Source organism: Gallinula chloropus, assembly GCF_964237585.1.
Source record: "Gallinula chloropus genome assembly, chromosome: 3".
Taxonomy (NCBI): Eukaryota; Metazoa; Chordata; class Aves; order Gruiformes; family Rallidae; genus Gallinula; species Gallinula chloropus.
The window spans coordinates 20,207,593-20,221,534 of record NC_140087.1 but is presented as its reverse complement, the minus strand read 5'-3'; the positions used below and the strand labels follow the sequence as shown (position 1 = coordinate 20,221,534).

At 45.4% G+C, this 13,942-nt stretch overlaps 1 protein-coding gene across 1 annotated transcript in view; it reads right to left on the bottom strand.

Moving 5' to 3' along the window:
* Window positions 1–13,942, bottom strand: part of BACH2 (BTB domain and CNC homolog 2) — a gene marked incomplete at its 5' end in the record, with an annotated part of 45,794 nt that overhangs the window by 13,863 nt on the left and 17,989 nt on the right. Inside the window, one exon of the mRNA XM_084261680.1 lies at window positions 1,122–2,666. Within this exon, the coding sequence (XP_084117806.1) occupies window positions 1,122–2,666 (1,545 nt within the window). The remainder of the gene's footprint in view (window positions 1–1,121; window positions 2,667–13,942) is intronic.

The window sequence follows — 13,942 nt, the reverse complement described above, 5'->3', positions numbered from 1 at the left end:
CATGCAGTTTCCTAATAACACTCTATGAAAATATCCAGTCTTTTTTCTAGTTTCTGGGCTTCACCACACTTATCAATGATAATGTCTTCCCTCAAACTAGTGACTTCACGCAGTTTACTTGATCATGGTTAGCCAGTTATCACTGCAGCATCTCCAGCTGGCCCATCTCTAGTTCTAAAGCAGGCCCTCTTTCTCCTCTCTCCCACGGGAGATCTGCATGACAGTTCACAGCTTGCTCTCCAGTCCCTGACCATTCTCCTAACTGTCCTGTAAATTAATAGATAACTTATCTTTGTAACCATTTATGCAACAGCTGCTAGAGCTCACCACCAAAAAAAGGTGGGGTCATGGGCAGGAAACATCATCTCAGTTGTCACTTAATGGAGGCAAAACCCATAACCCGCAAGTGTGAGACATACACACACAGAAGGAAGATGAACACCGTTCCTGCAGCTGAGGGTGGCCAGCTATGCAACTGTTTAAGTAATTTCACACCTCTTTCTCCACCCACTCTGTCTGCCTCCTCTACTTGGGCTGCTAGTGAAATGCAGCAGTGGCTCTTGGTGCTGAATGCCTGATACTTGGTGCCAGCAAAGGCACGGCTTGAGGTTGCTCAAACACACCAGCAGCAATAATCACAGAATCACACAGAATCACGTAATTTTAGGGGTTGGAAGTGACCTCAAAAGATCATCTAGTCCAAATCCCTTCTGTCAGAGCAGGATCACCTAGAGTAGGTCACACAGGAATGCATCCAGGAGGAGCTGGAGCCACCTTGGCGAATTAAGGATGAGGAAGAGTGCTTTGTGCCTGGGAGAGGGAGGAGGACAGGACACTGCCAATGGGACTCCTAAGCACATCAATGCACTCTCATCATTCAACACTTTGCTACTGCCCCATACCCACGTTCTGGTAAGTGCCAAACACCTCTGAGGTCAAGCAGACCTATTTATGTGAAATCAACCAACACACATTCAGCTGACGAAGTAATAAACACAAGTTACTCTTTGCCTCTATAAACAAAGAAAGTGCTGGGGAAATGCCAAGTCACTGGAGAGAATAAAGGAGGGATTAATTGGGTCACAACGACTGCGATATATGTACTTATCTTAAATCCCTACCTCATGCCCTCTGTCTTGCACAGGACATGATTCACTGTCTGCTTCTGAGAATGACCCAGACTCATCGCTGGAGTTTGTTCCATAGGATGGCTCACATTTAATCTGGGCTCGGACCGGGTTGTACAATCCATCCCCCACCACGCCGGGCTCCTGGTGCTCGGGCGCCAGGAATCGGGGGCCTTGGGAGCAAGGGGAAGAGGAGAGCTCGCAAAGACGCAGACTGCAGGGAGAGCCACCGCTGCCGTCCTCTGCGTACGAGTAGGAAGAGCACGAGCTGGAGGTCCTGGTTCTGGTTTCCAAAGGAGGAGAGCGAGGGCAAACTTTAATTGGCACCGGACAGCTGGTATTCGGCCGCATCCTTCCCGTCAAGTGATCAGCTGTCAGTCCGCTGTGCGAATAGGTCTGAGAGCTGGGGAGAGACTGGCTACTGCCAGCCCACAGACCCTTTGGCACAGTCTCAGTGAGGTCTTTGTCCAAGCTGCTCACACCAGAATATGAATGCACCGAAGTGTTTACTTGGTCACAAGCGTTTGAAGAGAATATAACACTCCTCCTGTCCAGTTCCCCTTCTTGCTTACAGAGAGTTTCAAAGCCGGGCCCCCTGAGCGGTGATCCCACTGTGAAGTTGGAAGCATCCTTCTGCATGGCATGGGACTGTCCATAGTTCCCCGTGAAAGGGACGTAATCAGTTTTGTGGTCACCCTGAGTTGTCCCTTTTTCAAAAGGGCATGCTGGACTCCTGCCAAAGTGCTGTTGGGAAGTGCTGGGGAAGCCAACCAAATCTATGCTTTTTGTTCTGTTGAAGAAAGACCGCAAGCAAGAAGGAGAGGACCCACTTTTTGGCCTGTCGACACAAGTGGGGCTTGGCTGTTTCCTGTCCATTTCAACATCCCCTTCTTTATCCCTGATGTCAGGTTCATCTCCAGACAGGCAAAGTGTGATGCTTTCTTCATCGTTCTCTTCATTCTGAGGCTCACTTTTTATCTGCCCCATAGCAAGTCCTGATTTGAGGCCATTTCCAGAGCTCTCTTCGCTGAATGTGCTTGCAAAACCTGAGGTACTGATGTGTGATGTGTTGTAGACATTCTTGGTACAAGCAAGCTGGTATTTCTTGTATCTAGGGTACCGTGTTACTGCATCTTTGTCCAAATTGTCCTTGCTATCTCTCAGCATGTCAGAGTCAGGCAGCATCCCTTCGCCTTTGTCTGTTCCAGCAACAGTGGTTTCAAAACTGAAGGGCTCTTGGTGCATCCTCTCTCTTGGGCAAGATATTTTTGATGTCTCCGATTCCATCGTCTCCTCTTCGTCTCCATCCGAGTTCTCCTCATCGTGCATGCGCTGGCAGGCGGTATCTTTTTTGCACAGGAACAGGCCATCTTCATTGTTCAGCAGTTGTGTCTGAAGGAAGCTGAAGCAGGAGTCCTCCAGGTTGTGCATGCGCAGGAATTCGGCGCAGTGGATGACCTCCTGGATGTTTTCTCTGCTGAGTAACAGCTTAGCAGTGTAGGCAAACTGTAACAATGGACCAAATCCCCTGACAGTGACCTGCAAAAGAAGAGAGGGAAATTGCCAGTGTTACCATCGGCTCTTGCTATCACTCCAAGTCCTTCACTGTACAGTTAGATAACCTAACAGATCTAGCATCCAGAAACAAATGCCACTCAGTACCAGTTATCCACCTATCAGGTCAGCAATGATGCTACATGCAGTAAGTAGCACTGCTCCTTTTGTGTTGCCCCTGTACATCAACTTTAAAGGTTGAGCTGAGCCGTATTTTCCCCAAATCTATTCAAGACCTATGAGCTAATCCTCTGATGTAACAAAAGACTGGAAAACCAGACTGGTGTGGACGCTGCTAGTTCTTGGATGGATCTTATTTTAACTGCTGCAGCTCCCCACCCTGAAAGTACCAATTCAAATTGGATTTTTCTGTCCTGATGGAAGCTCTGGCAAGGAGCAGTTTCAAGCTTAAGATACCCCTTATACACAAGAACTATTTTAGGAAGGAAACATTTAATATTGTAGAAAGATTCAACAGAAAGTATCTTTCTGCTGCTTTCAAGTGCAAACTGGTTCCTTTTTTTCTTGCCAGATTTTTGCAAGGCATTGTTGAATAAATAATAGGTAATTAATGATTGCACAGCTCTTTTCTCCATCCCATGGAGATTTTTCTCCTCATACGGATTGCATTGTGTCTGGCTGAGATAAGAGTTAATTTTCCTGATTTTAGTTAGTCTAAGGTACAGCTAGCAGGAAAGAAATCCATATTCATAGTTCAAGTGATACAAATCACTCCAAATACCACCTCGGTACATAACTTCCCACCATTTTCTTCGTAGAACGAGTAACAACTCTTTCCAGGGGAGTGATCTCCAACCAACTGTTCCAGGTCTGAGTTATGCACCACTACTTGTCCTTTTTTCTCATCATACCATCTACGCTATATTTTACATTCACACATCATATATTAAAAAATACACTTTCTCCCCCCCAGATTTTTTAGTGATATCTTCACATGTAACTATCAAATAACTTGCTAAGCCACATGGTAAGCTATATCTATTTTTTGACCCAAAATACTAACTTCTGTTGCATTTTCCTGTCGCCCCCACCATGGGCAGGAAACAGAGGTACTGGAAAAACTCTATTCTTCATGAAGCTGCAAGAGGCTGCTTCAAAACCAGGGCTCACCATCAATGATAAAGGTTTCTCCACAAGAAGGTTTCTCCACAAAGTTCAGACTTGGGAGAGCACAACTCCATTTCCTGCTGCACCAAATACCTTCGACACCACCCTGGCAAGTCACTTCACTCTTGATTCGCTGAGACACCTTTTTGCCTTTCTTGCAAGTGGTATTTGCCAATCTGAGTTGCCTGTGCTTTTGCATGGGATTCAGAGCACCCAAACACCTGCACCTTCATGAGGTTGGGAACACTAAGTGTTCCTAGCTCGTTTTCTTTTTTTTAAAAAAAAATAATCAAAAGAAACAAGAAGAGGAAGCACTGCTGTCCTTTCTTGGTAAAACAGCCTAAAGATCAGAAAAGGGACTTAGAAAGCAGGAAAGCAGGTCCCTTCCCCAATATGTGGGGATTCACACTCCCATTTCTCAGTCTATCCTATCCAGGAGGTATAGGATACCCTGAAGGTGAGTTGCTTTTTCCTGTCCTTCCAACTGAATTGACAGCGCTGAGCAAGAAGCTGCTCAAGAGGTCAGAAAGACATCATGCCATGAATTTCCAATGGTCTTATTTGTGATTAGTGCAAATTTGAGTGAGTAATTTGGTTCATCCCAAGGAAAAGCTTACAAATTCCCTACACTGCCTCAGAACCAGTCATAGAACTCACACATTTTTATAGAAAAATGTGACTTCCAGAAAAAAGCCTTTGTTATTCATAGATCGGCACTTGTGATGCAGGATTATGAAGATACTGCAAGTGGTGCAGACTTTGATGGAGAGAAAAATATTTTAAATCACCTCTAAAATTGCTCCCAGTAGCTCTTCCATACATACATAACATTACCACTGTACCTGCTATTTTAAGAAGCAGCACATTTTTGTGCCCGTACTCACACACTTGCCTCTGGTACAGAGCTGCCCAGATTTACAGCCGGCTATTAAACTGATCGGGCCTTTATCAGTGTTACACTTTCTGCCTATTTGTTAGATTATCAGCTCACCAAAGGCCTATCTGCGCTTTATCTATGCAGCAAAATTGCTCGGGGGAATTTAATGAGCTACTCGCAGGCCTCATGTTTCTCTCTGACAGGGCCTTCAGTGTGGGGGCTCACACATCCCTACACATCCCGCAAGCTCTGCGGGAGCGTAGGTCCGCAGGTTGGGTCACTATTGATGAGGGGGGATTCCGGAGCACAGATCCATCTCTCCTGGCAGTTGTGTCACTTGGCCACTAGGTGGAATGACTGGAAAGCAAATTACAATAATTTCCTGCGCGGGGCAAGGTTTCACCTGCCCGGCTGCCGTCCCGCAGCGCAGGCCCGCTGCAGAGCCTGGGGCTGACTCATACCACCCCACAGCCAGGCTGTCTCCCACGCTGACTCAGGTTTTCACCCCCAATAAACCACTGCCATAAGCAAGACGGCTGTTAGAGCTGTTCTGCGCTGGAAGCAAAGCCAGAGACCACACCGTGGGCTCCCCCATGATACCCAGGAGGTGCCTCAAGCAAAGGATGATGAAAATGTTGGTCAAACACGTGCCCTGACTTCTGGACAAGGTTGCACCCAGTTACATAGCTTTCCTCCACTCTCACTATCTTCTGATCCAGGGGGAGAAAGTTTCTTTTCAAGCACCCGGCACTTGTCATTGCCCTCAGGGAGGAATCTCTCAAGTGCCAATGCTTGAAAACGCACAAACAATAACTCTGGTAACAAATGGATGCAAAGCTTGCTGCCAAGTGTGAAAGCCAGCACAATCTCTGTTGCCTGAAGCTGTCTAAATATTGATTCGGCTCCCAGGGCAGGTCCCCTGCTTCAGCCCCACCAGTTTTGGGACCGCCTGCATCTGATGCATTCTGGCAGGAAGGCAGGGATGGAGGCGCTGGAGCGTGGCTATGAGCACCGCAGATCGGGAAAGAAAAGGCTTCAAAGCTGCGTGCATAACCATCACACACGCATTTCTGTAGGAAGAGGTAAGAACAGCCCTTTAAAATGATCTGACCTGACTGATGCATCTCAGTGAAAAACAGTCCGTGAAACCAAGTTGATCTGTGTTTGCAGAAGGAAACAGATCATTCCTCTGATATAACAGTCTCCATTTACAAGTGAGAGAGGCTTTTGCTGGGTGGGTAAAACACATGCCAGCAACAATTTCAGTTTATTTTTTTTTTCTTACTGTAAATAAGATGCCATATGTTCAAGATTTGTTTGCTTTTAAACCTTATTTTCCATATAAATTCTTGTTCAAGTAGGCAGGTCAATTTGTGGGAACCTCCACTAAGCTTCTTGTCCAAGCTCATATGCCAAGTCACTGCTCCCCTGCCCTCCAGACATTTGCCTTATTTCAATTTCTACCCATTTCTCTTGTTTAAATGGAATTGATTTGCTACAAGAAAACCATGGAGAGAAAAGATAAAATGTACATACAAAACAATGCCCACACAGACAAGGAAAGCAAAGCAAAGATCTCAGCTTCTTGGAGGCTTGCTTTCCCTTATTTTCTCTCCATTCCCTCCCTTTCAAGACAGGCCAGAAGACGACTTCTGTGTACTTGAAACTTGACAAACATCCCTCCAATTCTAAGGATAAATCAATTAATTTTGTCTTGCTCCTGTCTCCAGCTGGCCTTGTATGCATTAAAACCCTTCTGCACACCTAGTGCACCAAGGATGCAGGTACTGCAGCCCTACTGAAGCCACCTGGCTCTACGGTAATTCAAGAGATCAAGCACTGGGGATCCACGTGCCTCTGGGAGACCTCCTGCCTCTGCCATGCTGCCATGGGTACACTATGCTCAGCATGTGGTATGGAGGCCTAGTCAATTCAGTGTTGTGATGATAACAAGCCTGACCACTGCTAAGGCGAAAGAAAGAAAACTCTTCAGCCCGTTATCTGCCACGTGTCTCTCAGATTGAGCTAGCCAAGCCAGGGGGATGTGTTTTGTATGTCCATGCCCTCGTGAGTTTATGATACTGAAGAACAGTCTGGAAATAATGCAGTGATATAATCACCATCAAGAGAGTTGTTAATCAGCATTAGCCATATTGAATTTACTGGCAAAATACAGACAGAGGCCCTGCAGAAAATAAGCATGTGAAATCTATTTTAGTTCAGTCCGACACTGCTTTTCTCCTTACAGAGTCCTGTGGAGTGCAATGCTCTGGTTAGTTTTAATTGATTTAAGTGACCAGACTTCCACTACTTCCTTTGGGAGATCATTGCCAGACTCTACTTAAAACCTCCCTGTGAGGAAATCTTCCTTCCCTTATTTTCCTCCATCACCTTTGATTATATTTCCTCAAAGCTTTCTAGGCAATGCTTGCTTCTTCCTCCTAGAGCAAAAGTTGCATTGTTGCTATACTCTCTGCCTTCCCTCCCTTGGTTGGTATCATATCATTAATGAAAAACTGGCTAATGCAAAGGGAATAAGAGTGATCAATACGAGATGGGAGAATAAGAAGCTGAGATGAGAGTGAGCAAGGAGAAATTCTAGTAAAGGCAGCAGCATCATAGAAGTGAATGTAGAGTGGTTTTGGCACAGCATTTTTCTAGTATTGGGCATGCACGACTTTGAAGTTAGGAGGAGGGTTAGCTCACTTCCACATTAGGAACATCCTATTTTCATAAGGGACTTCTAGGGCAGAAATTCTACTTTAAATGCAGTTGTACGCACACCCACAGGCACCACGGGCGATACGACACCGCCGGTGAACTCTCTCTGGCTCCCTGTTGTATCAGGTCTCCTACATGACGGCTGATCAAGCACGCCATGGAGGCCTCTGCGCTGTTCTGAACACACGGGACGAGGCCTCACAGCACATGCAGAGGTCTGACATTTCTGTGGAAAGGCTGGACTCGCTGTGCGCTGCAGAGTTCATCAGTGCATGCTCATTAGCTGCCTGCCCAGACTTCCAGATGTCTCAAAATCCCAGACAAATAGACAAAATCCTCCAATTCTGCACAGACAGTATTTCTTATTGGGGGTGGGAGGGTGGGGGGTGGCGAGGGGAAGGTTATTTCCAAGGGAAACATGGATGTCTGGTAACCCTGCTCCAAATGGCATCTGTATGAAAAGTTGCATCTGGAGCGGGGAAGGTCAGCCCCTGCAAAATGCCAGCAAATCTGAGTTCAATTTAAAGAGTGGAAGAGTGATTAAGGGCAAGGAAAGATCACTGTAAACATGCAGGAATGTAAAACTTGGCAAGGCAATATCTAAAATGGAGCAAGAGAATGTTTACAGTAATCTGATGCATACTAACATCAAGAACAGAGAAGAATTGTCTCGCTTGCTATGGGGTGCTATTGCTGATTGCAGCAAGGGGAAACTGAAGAAATGAAAAATGTAGGTTTTTTTTTTCCAGATTCTTAACCTAACAGTGAATTCAGTACCATCTTGGAAGGCTTTCCAGGATAGATGATGGATGCTTTATGTCTGAGTACTGCAAAGCAAAACTTGCACAGCACAACCTTGTTCTGGCAAGGTGGGCTTTGATAATTTGTTAGGCTTTTCCAATCCTAATTTCTGTGTTAATGAGGGCACAGTGGCAATGACCTTCTAGAAGACAGCATCAATGTTCAACAGCAAACATAGGTGCAATGGTTCCTCTTCAAATAAAGCCTATCTGGGGCCTATTCAAAGAACAAGCCCCCTCCTGCCGTCCAGGGACACAATGAGATCTGCAGAACATTAGGCACTAAATCCCACAGAACTGGTGGTAAATTAGATGATCAGACCTTCAGACCCACTGAGAACGCAGAAGACCTTACGGAGCAGCACAGGCGTGGATCATTATCTTTATGCATTTGAGTAGTCTTGTTGAAATCAATATGAGTACTGATGGGTTTTCTGTGAAGCATGCAAGCTACTTGTAGGACTATGGATTATATTTTTAGTATTTGATTTTGAGGCTAAATACATCACCAGGCACCTAAAAACAGTTAGAAACCCCTCATCTCTAATCTCCAAACATCGATTTAATTATTAAACCATTTTGTGGGGAAGGAAGAAAGGAAAATTGAATCAAACCTCACGTGCTGGATATCAAATACCAAACTAAATATTAATTTCAAACAATTGGATAAAAACATAGAAGAAATGTGACCACTTCTTGCAGAACCCCAAATCAGTCTGTTAATAGCAGCGGGCCCACTGTGGTACCCACTCAGTTAACATTTCAGTGCTATTATTGCAGTCTAAAGGCACATGTGGAGACCTTTTAAATCCATCTCAGCCCTGAAGTTTGTCTAATAGCCCAGGGTTGTAGCAAACAAACTACTAACTTCTCATTCGGCCAACGTGCTCCTAGCACCACACCTTATATAATCGAAGACATGCTAGAAATAGGAGATAAGCTTAGTGACAGTTAACTGCTGCTATTTTTTTCCAGAGCCTGAAGAAGGTCTCTGGGATTAAATATTAACTCTAATCTTATTTGCTAAAATTAGCACACACTGTATTCTTTTTCTTTTACAGCCAATTGCAAGTATAGCACAGAAGTTATTTCAGAGTGTAATCTGATAACCAAAATCAGTTACCAAAGCTGTTATTCCACTAAGAGTTAAGAGACTTCCAAGTTATTTACTCAGTTATTTTTATTTGGGATGGCAGAGCCTGGCAGACCCTGTTTTTCCTAGCTTGAGCTTATTTGGGGTTGGAAAACTCTCTGAAAGAGAGCTGACCTAGGCTTAAACAGGTCAGCTGAACATGCAAAACCAACGGTGCCAGACATCATGGTTTGTCCCTATGAACGCACCAAGGAAACCTGCACGGAGTCATGAACTGATCTGAAACTATGATCCTTTTACATAGGGTGGGAACACAAGGGAGGCAGGAAGAAGTTAGAGGAAGAGCTGACAAAACAGCAGAGTACTTTCATAAGCCGATGCCACAGCAGTACCGTACTGCATTTTCTCCCTCTTTAATTTAACGGCGTTTAAATGTTCTCTCACCACCAGCTTACAGATGTATTTCCCCTATCTGCTTATAAAGCTGCGGAGATCCTAAAATGAGTAATCACTCTTTAAAGTTCAACTTGGGTGAGAAGCATCGGGGGCAGGTGTTTGTATTATCTGGGCTTTTAAAGAAGAGAGGAACGTACAAGTCGCTGGTGGAGAAGATTCACTCTAAAACCACTTTTAAAATGAGGCAGATAGCCTGCTGACCCGCCCCAGTTTTATGTTCTGCCACTTCAGGTAGCACGTAGAAACTTGGGCAGAACAGTAACCTGAAGTCCAAGTGACAGCCTGGCACCTCCCACTTTGCATCGCATCACTTCACATCATGCTGCAGGGCTGGGAGGCCACTGCAACAGACCCCCCACTCTGGACAAACACAAGCTGGGGAAAGGAGAACCCAGATACACAGTTCCTTTCTTTGAGAGGCTGATTTCCCTAATTTATTTATTGGGTAGCTAAAAGTCCTGCTGATAATGCTGCCACCTGCAAAGCCACACTGAGGTCGGGCTAAGGGGCATCCCAGTATTTTTCCAGTGCATTCTCCACAACAGGATCTCAGGCATCAGGCTGAGAGCTTCAAGGATATGCTTAACTCCTGTCAGCGGTACTTCTACAAAAGATGACACATTGGAAGTGCTTGTCCAACTTCCAATTCCGTGCTTTCAGGAAAAAAAGAGAAAGGCACAAGTGTCCTCCTCAGCCTTGCCCCCCGAAGCCCCAACTTTTGGCTAGATGATGAATTTACACTAGAAGCCCTGTCTGCCCATGTAAGAGTATTTACAAATCCAAGGAGGAAAACAGATGACTTCTCATTTTCCTCTCTCTGGCATAACAAACACATCTGGGGGCAGCACTTCCAAGTGCTTCCTCCCTCCTCACTTGAAAAGCAGGGAGAGACCAATATCCCCCCAGTGCCTGCAGAGTACCGTGATGCTCCCAGGCAGCAGGTGCGAGAGGAGGAGGAGGAGGAAGGAGAGGACCTTCACGCTACACTCGCCTCGAGGACGGGGAGCAGTAATAGCAAATCGCATGCGTCGCCCTGTGAGAAGTGCGTCAGCACTGACGGAGGGGCAAGTGGCTCAGAATTGATTGCCAAGCGCAAGATGGCGTAAACAGCCGATGGATCAATGCTGCGTTATTGGTTATGTCCGCGTTTGACCGCACTTGACTGATGAGTGCTGCGCGACAGTTAAGGGCCCCGTTTGATTGGGGTTCTTCCAAATCAAATTTACTGTAGTAATGGTCTCAACTTCGGAGTGTTGTCAAAAATCCTGGCCCCCAAGCCTGGGGCCAGTAATGTCAGATGAACCAAACGGGGAGACAGAATCAGAAGACATCTAAGAAACAACACCAAAAATAAATTCAGAGTAATAAAAGTGAAAATAATCTCTGATCCAACTGCAATGCTTATTTTAATCCACGACTTCAAGTTTTAGTTCATCTCAGAGTTAATGAAGACCAGCTGAAATTCTTTTGGCCTTTCAGAAGTGAGACTGGTTTCAAAGCAGAACGAAGACTTTACTTTTGGAAATCCTGGCAGTATCCCTGGGCATGTTTTGCTTCCTTCCCATTTTAAGGGGAAATTAGGTTTTTTTTAATTTGCCGCAACTTTCATAAAATACACTGTTTATTGAGTAGGAAGGTAGGTATGTCCAGGCATAAGACCCAATACTTTGCTGCTGACACATTTCAGTTCAGGAAATGGGAGGCATCCTTACCCAACACAGATGAATATGCTTGCAAAACCCTGCTAGCATACTGAAGATCCAGTGCTACCCATAGCAGCGATGCACGGCTTGGATCACATCTACTCCAACCATCAGCCTCTGGCAGGTGTCCCCTGGCACATCCTGTTGGGCAGCTCTGGGTTTTACCATCTGCAGTGGTTTGCTGAGCTAAGGGAAGGTTTTCCTGCATGGCTGCTCCCCCTGGCCACAGCTGGACATGAGAAGCTGGGCAGCCAAGGGGGCAGGTCTGTGCTGAGGTGAGAGGCTGCTGGCAGGGTAGCTGTGTTGGCATCAGGACATGCCTCCCTATGCCATCCCACCTGTGGTAGAACAGCTCTCGGGCTGGAGAGGGAACCTTCTTGCACCCCTGCAAGCAAACCTGCCACATGATACCTGTCAGAGCACTTCCTTTAAAGCCTCACTTGGTAACTTGTGCTACAGTCATACTCTAGTTTATTAAATCATGAAGAGAATACTGCCTGCAATTCTAGGCATCAAACTGGAGCAATGACAGCTGAAGTGCCACTGTTTAGAGAAAACACCTTAATAAACTTCAGCAGAAGGAGACAAATTTTCCCTTGCTAATTACACAGTTTCAGGTACGTTGTCAATGTTAGAGCCTGCCCAGGGCGTAACTGGAGAACACAGACAATTCAAACCCGCAGCCAAGAGAGTACCTGCAGGCAAGCACAAGCGAAAAAGCTTGGAGGGAAACTTTCAGGCAGCTCACCCAGAGTCTGAGTGGAGGTGTTAGAAAGAAAATTAGAGATGAGGATGTTGCAAAAAAATCTTCCCTCCAAAGGAACAACTCAGCTACGACACGTCTGAATCAACAAAGAACACATAAAAAGCAGTGGCATTAATTAGCAGTTTGAACACTTGGGCATGAACTGGAAGATAAAGCAAAGAGAAATAGGGCTGTGATACCTGGCAGCTTGCAACACGTTTGTTTTTCCAATGCAACTTGCACCTTAAAAACCCTAGAACACAGTAACAATGGATGACACAGGAGAGTGGCTCAGCAGAAATGCTGCCTTCTCTCCTCGGGTGCCTGTGCAAGCCATGCCGAGAACAGTGGGGCAGAAACAAGCAGAAATTAAGAGATTTTAACCTAAAAGCATTGTCAGAATTAAAGTGCCACCGTAATTTAAAATTAAATTCGGTCCTGTAGTTTTGCAAAAGGGAAAACTAAACTGACCCTCAGATTAAAAAAAAAGGAGAAAGTGTTTGGCTTCAGAAGGGGGAAGGAAAGAGCAGGGAAGCTTTCACAAAACGTAAATTTTGAGAGAAGAGTCTGAGAAAGATCTGTTTAGGTGCATGTCATCAGCCAAAGTGGGAGGAAAAAGGGAAAACAACAAGCAGTTTAAGAACTTCTAGAATGAAAACTCTAGAAGTTACATTATGAAATATCAAAATAGGCAGGAAAAGAAGATAGATGCATGCAGAAATTTGCTAATTCAGAGTGCTTCAAAGAATGGTTCAGAGTTTCCAAAGCTGCAATTAACACACAAGCAAACACAACAATACAGAAAAATTACAAAGACCTGTAAATTGCACAGAGACTCCTCTTTCTCGAGCATGGCAAAATTTGTTTGTGTGAATAAACTATATAATAGTGTATTAAATACACTGCAATTACTTTATAAAAACAAGGAATACTTCACAGCAAGGCGTCTTGCTGCAAGCCTTACTATTATACTTCACGTAGCGTAAGAGAGGAAGAAACAGGCTCTGCTAGATATGATTTAGGAAAACACAAGGCTCCACTCTAAGGAAAAGAACTGAATCAGAAGACAAAGGAGCTGGAGAAGAAACAGGCTCACGAGATGGGGCTGGACAACATCTGATGCAGCTCACGGATGCTCTGCCGTGGTTTCCACGGGGCTGACGATGTCAGCGCTGCCAGCGCTGCCTGTGACCACACGCCCGCATGGCACAGCATATAAAATCCCTGGCAGCTTTACGCCGGGGAAGCTGAGTCCACAGCCCAGTAAATAGTGCAACATTTCAAATCCAGAGATGCTTTTGCTGGGCTGTGGAAGGAACTACATGTCAAAGGCTTTGCTATTGCACTTCATGAGGTAACCAGTCAATCACAGTCACTAACTGGTAGGCTGAAATCCTGTACAAATAACCCAGCTTCCTGCAGGCATCGTAATTTTAAAACAAAACCTACCAAATGCTGCATTTGTTCCAGTTTTCCTTTGCCTCCTCCCCCACCTTGCCTTTTAATTTCCGGTATTTGGACATGCAATTTTTCTGTGTTCACTTCGTTTTTGTTCTTGCACGGCTACTAACAGATCTGAGGATTACACTGGCTTTTGTTCCACTGCTTGGCGTTCACATTTCATCAATGATGTCCGCTCAGCTCAGCAAAGCACGTTTGCAAGGAGAACCAGTCACTGCTGAGCTGGCAACGCTGGTCCTCTCCCATCCTCCATGAGGAGCAGTTAACTCCTCCTGTG